Consider the following 12,923-nt stretch of genomic DNA (forward strand, 5'->3'; position numbering starts at 1 on the left):
AATCCATAAACACAGAAGGTTTACTGTATGTATATATATTTTAATCTTAAGTTGTGTAGAAGTGATGTGAGTCCAGAGGAGAAAGATGTGTTGATAAAAGAATGATGGAATTGCACCTTTGGGAGGCTCTTCCACTGGCCTCAACAGCTGGATTCTATCAAGTGGACCAAAGGGACCCTCTGCTAGAGAGAAGGAGCCTGAACAAACCCACCACGGCAGGATGCAACGTGGGACACCAATGCACTAAGAGTTTCTCGCCTCCACTCTGCCTTCTCCTGAAGTGAACAGAAGCTTCCTCCCAACACCTGCAAGGCCTTTGAGAATGTTCTTGGATTTTGAGGACCTCGGGGCTCCTTCATCTGCTAGACTGTATCTGGTGTGCCCAATCTTGTGAAGTGTTACTCACCAAAGCCCATTAGCAACAAGGATCCAAACACCATGAGGATAGTGTGTAAACTGTTGGTCAGACTCACGGTGGCTAAACCACCTGGAAGACAGAGAAAGAAAAGCTTCATCACCTGCTCCACATTCGGGCTTTCTGGGCCTCTAATTCAGCGCTTCTTATATTTAGGCTTGGCACACCCCGTTTCCTTTCACGAACGTCTTCATGATCTTTCTGCTGGATTCTTTATCTTGCCCTCCTATGTCCCAGTTTCCCTTTACTTCCCACTCTGGGGATAAATAAAAGTCTTGAAATGGTTTTCCTAGGCAAACATGCTACATCTCTCATCACAAAAGCTCAATTGGTAAGTAACAGCAGCATCTTTGGCTTCAAACTGCTAGATGTTAATGGTACCCTCGGGCCCTGTTGTGACCACCACAATGTCAGAGAATGTGACCCAGTGCCCTGTGGGAAGCACGGGCCTTCCTACCACAAGTTACTGATGGGATGCATTCCACTCTGCCTGGGACTCTGCGAGGGACACACACACACACACACACACACACTCACAAGCACACACCCAAGATTTGTATTTGTGGCTGGAAGAAATGAAGGATAAGAGCACCCATTCTCCAAATCTAGAATGAAGCCGCCTAGGTCAGGATTACTTATGGACAAGATTCCACCTGAAGACCTTACTCCCTTTCTCCTCTTATCCCCTTTGCAATTCCTTTGAAGAGTCAGTCTTCTGCCTGGTCGCTGGACTGCTCAGGCACCCCTGCCTCGGCACTGCTCACTGTCTGTGTGGTATCCATCCCCATGGGGTGGTTTACAGCAACCCTCACCTGTGATAGTGTAAATGCTTGTGATGCCCAGCAAGACCAGGATGGCCAGGTAAACGTCCACGCCCAAAATCATCCTCAGGAACATGGCACAGTGACTTATCTCCAGCTGAAAAGAGTACAAAGGTCAATGGCTGCACTTCCGTTTCCAGCTGAATCAACAAGAATCCCTGGAGGAACTTGCCCTGGGAAGCCATTTGCAAGATGTTCTCTCTGGTCTTGGGCTACCGCGTCCATCCCATCACCAAGGGACCTCTGGGTGAGACCTACTCACGTTTTGGGCTCTAGGAGTCCAGCCAAGGTCAGTGCCTTCACATTAACCCAATTCATTCAGTGAACACAACTTAGCCCCTCTTCCACCCTGGAATCTCAGAGGTTTTTTTTAAATTTAACTTTATTTTTTTTGTAATTCTGCCACAGCAAGCGGCAATGAGGACAGCTTCTTAAGAGCCATCGGCCTTCTCTGTTAACGGCCAGATGGCAGACATGGTTGGCCTCACTGGCCACACACCCTGTCTACTCTTGCAATCCTTTCAAACTGTAAAAATCGCCCTCAGTTGAAGTGCTGTCCGGGGCAGCTTATTAGCTGGATTGGCCCATGAATGGGATTTGTTGACCCCTAGCTTAGTGGACACTGATCTCCAAACATCTGCACATGATTCATCTGTCTAGCCTCTTGCTTTGTGATTCTGGCCTCCAAAGCCTGGCATTTGGTGGGAAGAGTGTCATCTGTCCATTCATTCGTCCCACATTCACTGAGGGCCACACGTGTCGGAGACACTTGGAGTCCAAAGACATGAGCAACACTGCCACCCAGATACTGTCTTTGAGGAGCTTATATTTTGTGAAGGAAACGCAAGTGATGTGGGCTCCTTATTCACCTATTCAAAAACATGTATTGCTCAGACGCCCTGTGTGCTAAATGCTTTCTCAGTGCAGGCCTAATGCAAGGGAGCAAGCCAGACCCAGTCCTCAGATCCAAGAGGGAGGAGGTAGGGAAGAACAGACAAGAAGTAAACAGATAAACACTCAACTGGTGACCAGGACAACAAAGCAAAGCAGTCATGGAGTAGACACCGACCAGGCATATTGTTGAGCGTCCTTTCCAAGCAGGGAGTCATTTGTCCTCCAAGGAGTGAGGAGGAGTCAGTCAGTCACACAGAAATTTGGGAAAAGAAATTTCTAGACATGGTATAGAGCAACGCTTCAGTATCTACTTCCCAGAGACCATATACTCTCTGCTAATCAATGCTTAGAGCTGCCTGGCTTCAACTTGCTGGTTGGAGAGACTCAAGAGCGCACGCAGCATAGCTTAGAGCAGAGGGCGGGCAGGCAGGGGCAGAAGGGCCCAGGATGGGCCTTGAAAAACAAAATGCAGGGGTTTCCATTTCCTTTTAAGGCGCATGCAAACCTGTGGGCTGTTCTAAGTGCATCTTCTGGCAATCAGACTGATGGCTTGTGAACACCACTGCATTCAGGCTGACCTCACTGATGACAATGAGAGGGGAACGTCAAGGTGTTTGGGGAATGCAGAGGAGAATCCTGTAACCTACACATCAGGTACAGTGGCATCTTATTTTCAGCTATTTTTTCCTGTTCTGGAATTTAGTCAGCAGAGGCCAGAAGCTAGCGTAAGGAGCCTTGGAATAAACCACTGGAATAAATCTAGCATGATCCAAAATCCTGCCTTTTGATTTATTTTTAACTTTCTTGGGCTAGCTGTTGCCTGACTCACCGAGATCCTGTTGAAGATACAGAAGAATAAATACAAAACAGAGATGAAGATCTGGATCCGGAGGCTCCCGAATCTCTTCCTCAAATATTCTGGCGTTGTCACCACCTGGACAAAGGAGGAGAGGTCAGTATCACACAGCCAGCGCAGGGGAGGCAGGTCCGTGGGAATGAGCCTGAGTCGCCGAGTGCTGTCAGAGACACTGCCTGCGGTGGCTGGGGGCCCAGTGGTCACCGCCTCCGACACCTGTGAAGATGGGAGGACTAAGAAAGGCAAAGCTGTATCGTTGTCTTGAAGCAGCCTTTGCAGCACACAGCTTTCTGTGCGATCTTCAGAAGGCAGCAGGAAATCCAGCTAGCCGGGGGTGTCTAAGGAGGACAAGTCACTTTTATGGAATGACAGAGGCAGACCAAGCGCTTCGCCATACACGACACAGGTCGCCAGTGCTCAACACTTAGCCTGCCCACCCCCACCCCCAGGGCTCCAACCTGTGCTCAGGGCACACACAGCTACCGTGCGTGCACACGTCACATGGCCCTGCTGTGCTGCTCCACTGACTTGGGCAGGAATTGTACTGTCTCTGTGCACTGTTCAAGGGCCTGGCTCCTGGCAGGTGAACACACACTTGGTGAATTAACATCAGCATGAATTTGGCCCCAGTTGTTCTCATGTGCTTTTGCTTGTGGGGCTACACTTTCCAGCGGGCTTCATGGAGATCATGGGCCCTCTTCTACACATTGATAACTTGTATTAGTCTCACCTTTTGCTTGGCGCAATAATCATATGGCTTAGTGCATCAGGGAGTTCTCCCAAGCTAGTTCACACTCCTTACTGATACAACTTTGCTGGGACTGTGGTTAACAAAACAGGACAGGCTTGATGGCTCAGACAACAGCAGCCTATCTCCTCACAGTTGTGGAGCCTGGAAGTTTAAGGTGAGGATAAGGTTGGTTTCTTTGGAGAGCTCTGATGGGAGGGTCTGTGGCAGGCAGATTCTCCTGGCTTGGGGCCTTCTTCCCCAGGCCCTCACACCACCTTCCTCTGTGCTTGGCTGTGTCCAAATTTTCTCTTCTATGAATATTGCACTGGATTAGGGCTCATGTTTAAATGGAATTACTTCCATTAAGACCTTACTTCAAAATAAGGTAACTTGCCTGGCCTTATGGCTTCACAATGTTGAACTCCATGGCAAATACTTTCAAATCTTTACTGTCTTTTCCCCATTTATTTTTTTTGAAAGATTTATTCATTTTATTACAGCCAGATATACACAGAGGAGGAGAGACAGAGAGGAAGATCTTCCGTCTGATGATTCACTCCCCAAGTGAGCCGCAACGGGCTAGTGCGCGCCAATCCGAAGCCGGGAACCTGGAACCTCTTCCGGGTCTCCCACACGGGTGCAGGGTCCCAATACATTGGGCCATCCTCGACTGCTTTCCCAGGCCAGCAGGGAGCCGGATGGGAAGTGGAGCTGCTGGGATTAGAACCGGCGCCCATATGGGATCCCGGGGCTTTCAAGGCGAGGACTTTAGCTGCTAGGCCACGCCGCCGGGCCCTCCCCATTTATTTTTTAAAAAATTTAAGATTCATTTATTTTTATTGGAAAGGCAGATTTACAAAGAGAAGGGGAGACAGAAAGATCTTCCTTCGCTGGTTTGCTCTCCAAGTGGTCACAACAGCTGGAGCTAAGCTGATCTGAAACTAGGAGACAAGAGCTTCTTCTGGGTTTCCCACGAGGGCATAGGATCCCAAGGCTTTGTGCCATCTCCACTGCCTTTTTTAAACAGTGTATGAAGCATCATTCACACAAACTTAATTTTCTGTTTTTAAAAGTGTAAATTTGGGGCCTAGTGCGATGGTTCAGTGGATAAATCCTCACCTTGCACACACCAGCATCCCATATGGGCATCAGATTATGTTCTGGCTGCTCCACTTCCCATCCAGTTCCCTGCTTGTGGCCTGTGAAGGCAGTAGATGATGGCCTAAACCCTTTGGTACCTGCACCCAAGTGGGAGACATGGAAGAAGCTCCTGGCTTCAGATTTGCTCAGCTCTGGCTGCTGTGGCCATTTGGGGAGTGAACCAGTTGACGGAAGATCTTTCTCTGTCTCTCCTTTTCTCTGTAAATCTGCCTTCCCAATAAAAACCTCAATGAAGGTGGTGGCCTTAAGCCTCCTTTTGCTTTGGGTTTCTGTCTCTCGACCACTCTGACGTGATCATATGGCCTTGTACGGTGTGGTCAGCTGTGCCTGAGGTCTCTAGGACCTGTAAGTATAATTTTATTAGTCAGCTTTTCATTACCATATGAAATACTGGGAACTAGTTACCTGTAAAGGAAGGAGAGTTATTTTTGCTTATAGTTCTAGGGGTTCAAGTCCAAGACTGGGCTGCACCATTGGTCAGGCATCGACTGAAGCTGGAAGTTGGAGGATGGCAATGGTGGGGTATGGTGGTACCGATTACACATTGAGCCACAGAGGGGCAGGGGTGAAAAGGGGAGAGGGAGGGACAGGAGGAAAGGCAGGAAGGCAGGAAGGGAGAGAAGGAAAGAGGAAGGGAGGAAGAGAGAAATACTGGGCCTAACTCAGCTTCTAAAAACAACCCTCTTGTGAGAACTACCTTCTGAGGGCATGCTGCCAACTCCCTAACCGCCTCCCACTAGGCCCGCCACCCAAACACTATAACTGGATTAAATTTCTACCCTCTCAGTATCATTAACTTATGACTTTTGGGCTGAAACTCCAGACTAAGTTTGGAAGCCAAACCATGTTCACACCATAGTAATAATTAACTTTCTTTTTCCCTGAGCCTCTACTGAGCCTCCTCTTGAAGCTGCACTCACTGACCATAACATTAAGCACATGAAACTTATTGTAATTAGTACTTTCTTAATGACTAATAATGGCATCTTTTCATGTGATTATCTCCCATTCACACCATTTTTCTTCCTTCCTTTTTTTCTTCTTTCTTTTTAAAACATTTATCTCTATTGAAAAGGCAGATTTACAGAGAGAAAGAGAGACCGAGAGGAGGATCTTCCATCTACTGGTTAAAATTTATACATAAAATTTATCCATAATAAAATACATATTCAGCAAATATATACATATGTATATATAAATCTTTATTGTTTGAGAAAGAGACAATTCTAGTAAACTCCTATCTGCTAGTTTACTACTCAAGCATCCACAGTTGCCAGGCTGTGGGAGCTGGAGCCACAGATTGGACACAGCTAGGTGGCCCACATGAGTAGCAGGAGGCTGCGGTCAGGAACTCTAACTGGAAGCGGAACCCAGACCCTCCACTATGGGACATTATGTCTTAACCATGTTGCTAAATGATTGCTCCTATGTGTGTTTTTTAAAGCTGTTACAACTCAGAAGATTTAAAAGACGTTTCAAAAAAGGAAAACATGTGAATGGGGCCAGTGCTTTGGCTCAGCTGGCTAATCCTCCACCTCAAAGCGCAGACATCCCACATGGGCACCTGCTTCTGTCCCAGCTGCTCTACTTCCCATCCAGCTCCTTGTTTATGGCATGGGAAAACAGTAGAGGATGGCCCAAAGCCTTTGGTGCCTGCATCCACGTGGGAGACCCCGAGGGAGCTTCTGGTTCTTGGTTTCAGATCAGTTCAGCTGAAGCCATTGCAGCCATTTGGGGAGTGAACCAGTGCATGGAAGATCTTTCTGTCTTTCCTTCTTTCTGTGAATCTGATCTGCCTTTCTGATAAAAATACATACATATGTATATATACATTTTTTTAAAAAAGGGATACTAGGGGCCCGGCGGCACGGCCTAGTGGCTAAAGTCCTCACCTTGAATGTGCCAGGATCCCATATAGGCGCCGGTTCTAATCCCGGCAGCTCCACTTCCCATCCAGCTCCTTGCTTGTGGCCTGGGAAAGCAGTCGAGGATGGCCCAAAGCCTTGGAACCCTGCACCCGTGTGGGAGACCTGGAAGAAGTTCCTGGTTCTGGGCTTCGGATCGGCGCAGCACCAGCCGTTGCAGCTCACTTAGGGAGTGAATCATCGGACGGAAGATCTTTCTGTCTCTCCTCCTCTCTGTACATCTGATTTTGTAATAAAAAATAAATAAATAAATCTTTTTAAAAAATTAAAAAGGGATACTTTCATTGGATATAGAATTTTACTTGACAGTTTTTTTTTCTTTCAGCATTCTGAATGTGTAATTCTATTAATTTATGGCCTCTAATGACTCTGGTGAGAAGCCAATCAATAATACATTATTTTTCTTATACTGTTTTCTTTCTTTTTTTTTTAAAGATTTATTTTATTTATTTGAAATGCAATGTTACAGTGATAAGGGAGAGACATGGAGAAAGGTCTTCCATTTATTGGTTCACTCCCCAGATGACTGCAATGGCCAGGGGTGAGCCAGGCTGAAGCCAGGGAGCAGGAGCTCCACGTGGATGGCTGAGGTCCAAGCAGGTAGGCCATCTTCCATTGCCTTTCCCGGGCCATTAGCAGGGAGTTGGATCTGAAGTGGAGTGGCCCTACATGTGCATTTTTCAACTAAATTCCCATGCTTTTCAAGTATGGAATTGCCTTTGAGCTATTTCCTTTAGTTTCGGTTTCTCTGTTGAGGGTTCCTACTTCTTCATTAGCATCACATTTTCATTTACTACTTATTGGTTTTTTTTTTTTGCTCTCTAAATCAACATCTGGGTCCATACAGGATCAGTATCTATTTATTGCTTGCTTTTTTTTCTTTTGGAGGATGGGTTGCAATTATTTCCCCTCTTTCTTCATATGTTTAGTCATTTAGCTAATAAAATACAGCAATTCAGAATCTTGTTTTGTTCTCCCGGGGATGTCTGTGTCTTGTTTTAGTAGGAATCCCAGCCTATACAAAATTGTACCAGATAATTCAAAAATGAAAATAAAAATATATTAAAAAAAAAATCTTCCTTGCCATTCCCTGCCCACCCCCCGCCCCCACCGTGATGTGCAGAGCTCATGTTTCAGCCTTTCTGGCTTTGGGTTGCTGGCTGCTTTGGCCGGCCCTCGGGAGGTTTCCTCTGCAGCTGTTTCATTTGGTAGTCAGCCAAGGATCTGGGCAAAATTCACACTCAGATTGGAGAGCTGACCCTCTCGTTGGTTGGTTCCCTTGTTTCTGGGGGCTTTCCACTGCTTTGACAGTCCTTAGTTCTGTCCTGTGGCTATTCTGGGAAGAACTTTTTTTCTTTAAGATTTCAGGTCTTCTGGCCAGTAACACACAGTTAGCCCTGCATATGTGCAAGTCTTGCAGCTACACCTGGAACCAACTATGAATTGAAAATATTTTACTAAATCGCATATCTAGGGAACACATATAGACACTTTTCTTTCCACCCTTCTTGAAGCCAATACAGCAAAAATAATTATTTACATGGCATTTACTTCCCGTTACGTATCGTTTAAGTAACTTTATTCAGGAGGCTGCGCATGGTTTACACCCGAATACTTTGTGATTTTCTAGAAGGGATCTGAGTCCAGGAGGTCCAGGGGGAATCCTAGAACCACTCCCCCAGAGGTATTAAGGAGCTTCTGCAGTTTATCTCAGTTTTTAAGGTCTTATTTTTTTTAAATAAAGATTTTAAACATTTTCCATAAAAGCCTTAAGAGATGAACTCAAACAGGATCCAGCATAAAACCTGTCATTGCTTTCTGTTTATCCAAGGCAGAACGATACATTTCAGGCATTTTAGGACTTCCGGAAGTCAGTGCAAACATCAGAAGATCGGAAATCTTACATGCCTTCTGGGAATTTTTAGTACACATGCAATATTCATAAGACAACTATTGTGGAGAATCACATAATGATAATACTTACCTCAGCCTTGGCGTACAAAGGAAAAACTACCCAACCAAGAACACAGAGCTGAAGTGAAGACTGAAACCAAGAAGAACAATAATCAAATCAGGGTCTCGTTTAGATAGCTGTTAAATAATACACAAGCTCATTATTGGATTGACCCGAACAAGTGTATTTCCACTGGCCCCTTACAAACAAAGACCCAAGCATGTCCTTTCTGGCACCATGAATTGAACTTATAGGCACACCACAATCTTTGCAATCAAAGAGTGAATTTTGGGGGACTAATCAAACCAATTTTTTTAAATTAATTTATTTTTATTGAAAAGGCAGATTTACATAGAGATGGAGACAGAGAAAGATCTCCCATCTGCTGGTTCACTCCCCAAATGGTTGCAATGGCTAGAGCTGAGCTGGTCCGAAGCTGGGAGCCAGGAATTTCTTCCAGGTCCCCCATGCAGGTGCAGGGTCCCAAGACCTTGGGCCATCCTCTACTGCTTTCTCAGGCTGTACGCAGGGGAGCTGGGTGGGAAATGGAACAGCTGGAACCTGAACTGGTGTTGTATGGGATGCTGGCACATGCAGGGAGAGGATTAGCCAATTCAGTTATGGCACCAGTCCCAATCAAATCAATTTTCAAGGTTATTAAATTGGATTGATTATTTGTCTAAATCTAGATAGAAATAAAGGTAGATCACAATTAAATCAGGAAAAATAGATTTTATAAGAGATTAAAAATCACAACCTATTCTAGGAAAAAGGAGTGTAGGAACCCAGTGTGGTGGCCTGGTGGCTAAAGTCCTTGCCTTGAACGCGCTGGGATCCCATATGGGCGCTGGTTAATCTCAGCAGCCGCACTTCCCATCCAGCTCCCTGCTTGTGGCCTGGGAAAGCAGTCAAGGACAGCCCAAAGCCTTGGGATCCTGCACCCACGTGGGAGACCTGGAGGAGATTCCAGGCTACTGGCTTCGGATCAGCGCAGCACCGGCCTTGGTGGTCACTTGGGGAGTGAATCATCGGATGGAAGATCTTTCTCTCTGTCTCTCCTCCTCTCTGTATATCGGACTTTCCAATAAAAAGAAAATAAATCTTTAAACTATACCAAAATTTCATGCAGTTAAAATGAAGTAATGAATTAGGCTCTGGCTTTATTTACAAAGAAAGAGTAAGGTGAGTTGAATATGTCAGGAAAAGATGTTTCCAGATTCTTTAGGGCCCGGCGCAATAGTGTAATGGTTAAGGTCCTCGCCTTGAATGCACTGGGATCCCATATGGGTGCCGGTTCTAATCCCAGCAGCTCCACTTCCTTATGAGGTTCTTATGAGGGTTTTACTCCTTATAGCCAATAAGAAAAAAGACAAGTGTCAGAGGATGGCGTTTTCTGATTTATTAAACAAAGCAAATGATTTTTACAGAGTGAGGTTAATAATGCAAGACTGATACATTATTTATAACTTAGACTTCCTACAACAAGTCTATTCCACAGGTGAAATAATCTAACATTTAAGTCACTCATGGTTGAAATCTGGCATTTCTGGAAGATGAATGAGGAGATCTGTAGTAAATATTTATTATTGAATATGTCCAAGGGCTTACTTGAGCCCATTTTTGATCTATGCTGTCGCAAATGTCAAAGTATACAAAGACAGGTATGTGTATGCATCTATATGTTCATACATATACATATAACACTTACATACATGTACACATGTACACTTTATGTTTATTTGAATGTTGAAATCATGTTTTCCTACCTGGCAAATCTAGCAGTGCTATCTTCCTTGGCTTCCTATGGTCATTACAATGTAAACCTAACAATCTTCTTGAAAAATTAAAACTGTGATTTCTTTCCTCCGTGACTCCTCTGGAAGTCTTTCAATATTTACTCCAAGCTGAATAATTTTTTAAACAATTATTTGCTTATATAAAAGGCAGACTTACAGAAAAAGGTGGAGAGAAAGGTGGAAAGGAAAGAGGGAGGGAGTGGGGGAAAGGAAAAAGTGGAGGGGGAGAAAAAGAGACTTTCTGTAGAAAGAGAATCTTTGAGTCACTGGTTCACTCCCCAAATGGCCACAGTGGCCAGGTGTGAGCTATGTGGAAGCCAGGAGCCTAGAGCTTCTTCTAGGTCTCCCATGTGGGTGCCAGGAGCCAAAGACTTGGGCTATCTTCTGCTGTTTCCCCATGTGTATTAGCAGGGAGCTGGAAGGGAAGTGGAGCAGCCAGAACTTGAACCAGCAACCATATGGGATGCAGGTATTACAGGCGATGGCTTAACCCACTGTCACCGCCTGCCACAATGTCAGTTCTGTGTAAAGTGTCTTACGTGTATCTGAGCTTCACTTGGACGACGATCAAGGTGAAGCATGACTGCGTGAAAGAGCATTACTCACAACCCACTGCAAGGCGGCATTGGCAATCCCTGAAGTAGCTCCTTTCGAAGACAGGCCCATGATGTGATTACTGCCAATATTTGCGGCATACAAGGAAGCACCTACCTGAAAAATCGAAAGATGATTACATATTAGAATTATTAGCCCATCTGTATGAATGAATTTTTTTATACATGTGAATGCCCATGGAATGTCACATTTTCTTAACAGGGATTAGAGGTCTGGGTAGAATTCCTGTTGATGTCTCTTTTATACAACACCAAACCATTCGTTAGGAGCCAAGGGAAGAAGGAGAAGAAACCAAAGAAACAAAAAACCAAATGTAATAATTTTATTTCTCTTTTGTTTTCTCTCTTCTCTTTTCTCTATTTCTTTTTCCTTCCTTCCTCCCTCCCTCCCTCCCTCCTTTCCTTCCTTCCTTCCTTCCTTCACCCTGAGCTCCTACCTGCTGGTTCATTCCATACAATCCCATAGCAGAGCCCAGCACAGCAGCCTAGTGCCTAAACTCCTTGCCTTGCATCTACTTATATCCCACATGGGTGCTGGTTCATGTCCCACCTGCTCCGCTTCCCATCCAGCTCCCTGCTTATGGCCTGGGAAAGCAGCAGAAGAAAATTTAAAGCCTTTCTGGTCTCCCTGAACCCACATGGGAACCAGGAAGAAGTTCCTGGCTCCTGGCTTTCAATAGGCTCAGCTCCAGCTTCTCTCTCTAAATCTGCCTTTCCAATAAACAAGTGAATCTGTAGAAGGCCATAGCAGCCAGGTCTGGCCAAGCCAAAGCTGAGAGCTAGGTATTCAGGTCTCATTTGTGGATGGCAGGAACCAACTCCCCAGAGTCATCACTGCTGCCTTCCATCACCACTGCTCCCCAGCATGTGCCAACAGGTAGCTGGAGTCAAGAGCCAGGACACAATGTTTTGAACCCAGATACTCTGGAATGAGACGGGAGTATTTATTTATTTATATATAAAAAAGATTTATTTATTTTCTTTGGAAAGTCAGATTCACAGAGGGGGAAGAGACAGAGAGGAAGATCTTCAGTCTGCTGATTCACTCCCCAAGTGACTGCAATGGCTGGAGCTGAGACAAGATGAAGCCAGAAACTTGTTCCAGATCTCTCACACGGGTGTAGGGTCCCAAGGTCTTGGGCCATCTTTGATTGTTTTCCCAGACCACAAACAGGGAGCTGGATGGGAAGCGGGGCGACCGGAACATGAACCGGTGCACATATGGGATCCCGGCACATGCAAGGGGAGGACTTTAGCCGTTAGGCTACCTAGGGTGTCTCCAGCCTTCCTCTGTGGACATGCCGCTGCTTTTACTGCTGTCAGGGTTTTGAGTCATCCTTCTTAGATGGAATTATTTGGTATAACTAATAAGTACTTTGTATACAAATAAAAACCCATTTCTAGCCTTTTACTCTGCCTTTCCCCCGACCCCCCATTGGCACTACGCTTCTCTATACCTCCTATGATTGGCCTATGTTGTTCCATTTTTTTCTGGAATGTTCTCATACTTCACCTATCTGGAAAACACCTACTCCTCCTTCAGTCCACCTCTGCAAGACCTTTCCTTCCTTGTAATATGTACTCTTTCTTCCCAGCGAAATGCCCATTTTAGATTGTGTCCCCCCCAGAGTGTGACTGTCTAGTTTCTATCTGTCTTGAAATCTAGAACACTACTTGATACTTTAGGTAAAGAGACTGAAGGGAACTATGAATTAATTGGCATTTTAGATTTGGTAACTTGAGATTATCCTGAGGAG

The 12,923-nt window shown here is 45.3% G+C and overlaps 1 protein-coding gene across 3 annotated transcripts in view; it reads right to left on the reverse strand.

Moving 5' to 3' along the window:
* The window catches only part of LOC101536605 (sodium/glucose cotransporter 1-like), a 48,017-nt gene that overhangs the window by 30,943 nt on the left and 4,151 nt on the right, over positions 1 to 12,923 (reverse strand). For 2 of the 3 annotated variants that reach the window (XM_058656630.1, XM_058656628.1), the window contains exons 3-7: positions 11,159 to 11,263; positions 8,787 to 8,846; positions 2,960 to 3,064; positions 1,228 to 1,333; positions 407 to 487 (exon numbers count right to left, since the gene is read on the reverse strand). In XM_058656630.1, the coding sequence (XP_058512613.1) occupies positions 407 to 487; positions 1,228 to 1,333; positions 2,960 to 3,064; positions 8,787 to 8,846; positions 11,159 to 11,263 (457 nt within the window). The remainder of the gene's footprint in view (positions 1 to 406; positions 488 to 1,227; positions 1,334 to 2,959; positions 3,065 to 8,786; positions 8,847 to 11,158; positions 11,264 to 12,923) is intronic. The other variant, XM_058656629.1, reaches the window with a different exon arrangement.

The sequence above is a fragment of the Ochotona princeps genome, chromosome 29 (assembly GCF_030435755.1).
Source record: "Ochotona princeps isolate mOchPri1 chromosome 29, mOchPri1.hap1, whole genome shotgun sequence".
Classification (NCBI taxonomy): Eukaryota; Metazoa; Chordata; class Mammalia; order Lagomorpha; family Ochotonidae; genus Ochotona; species Ochotona princeps.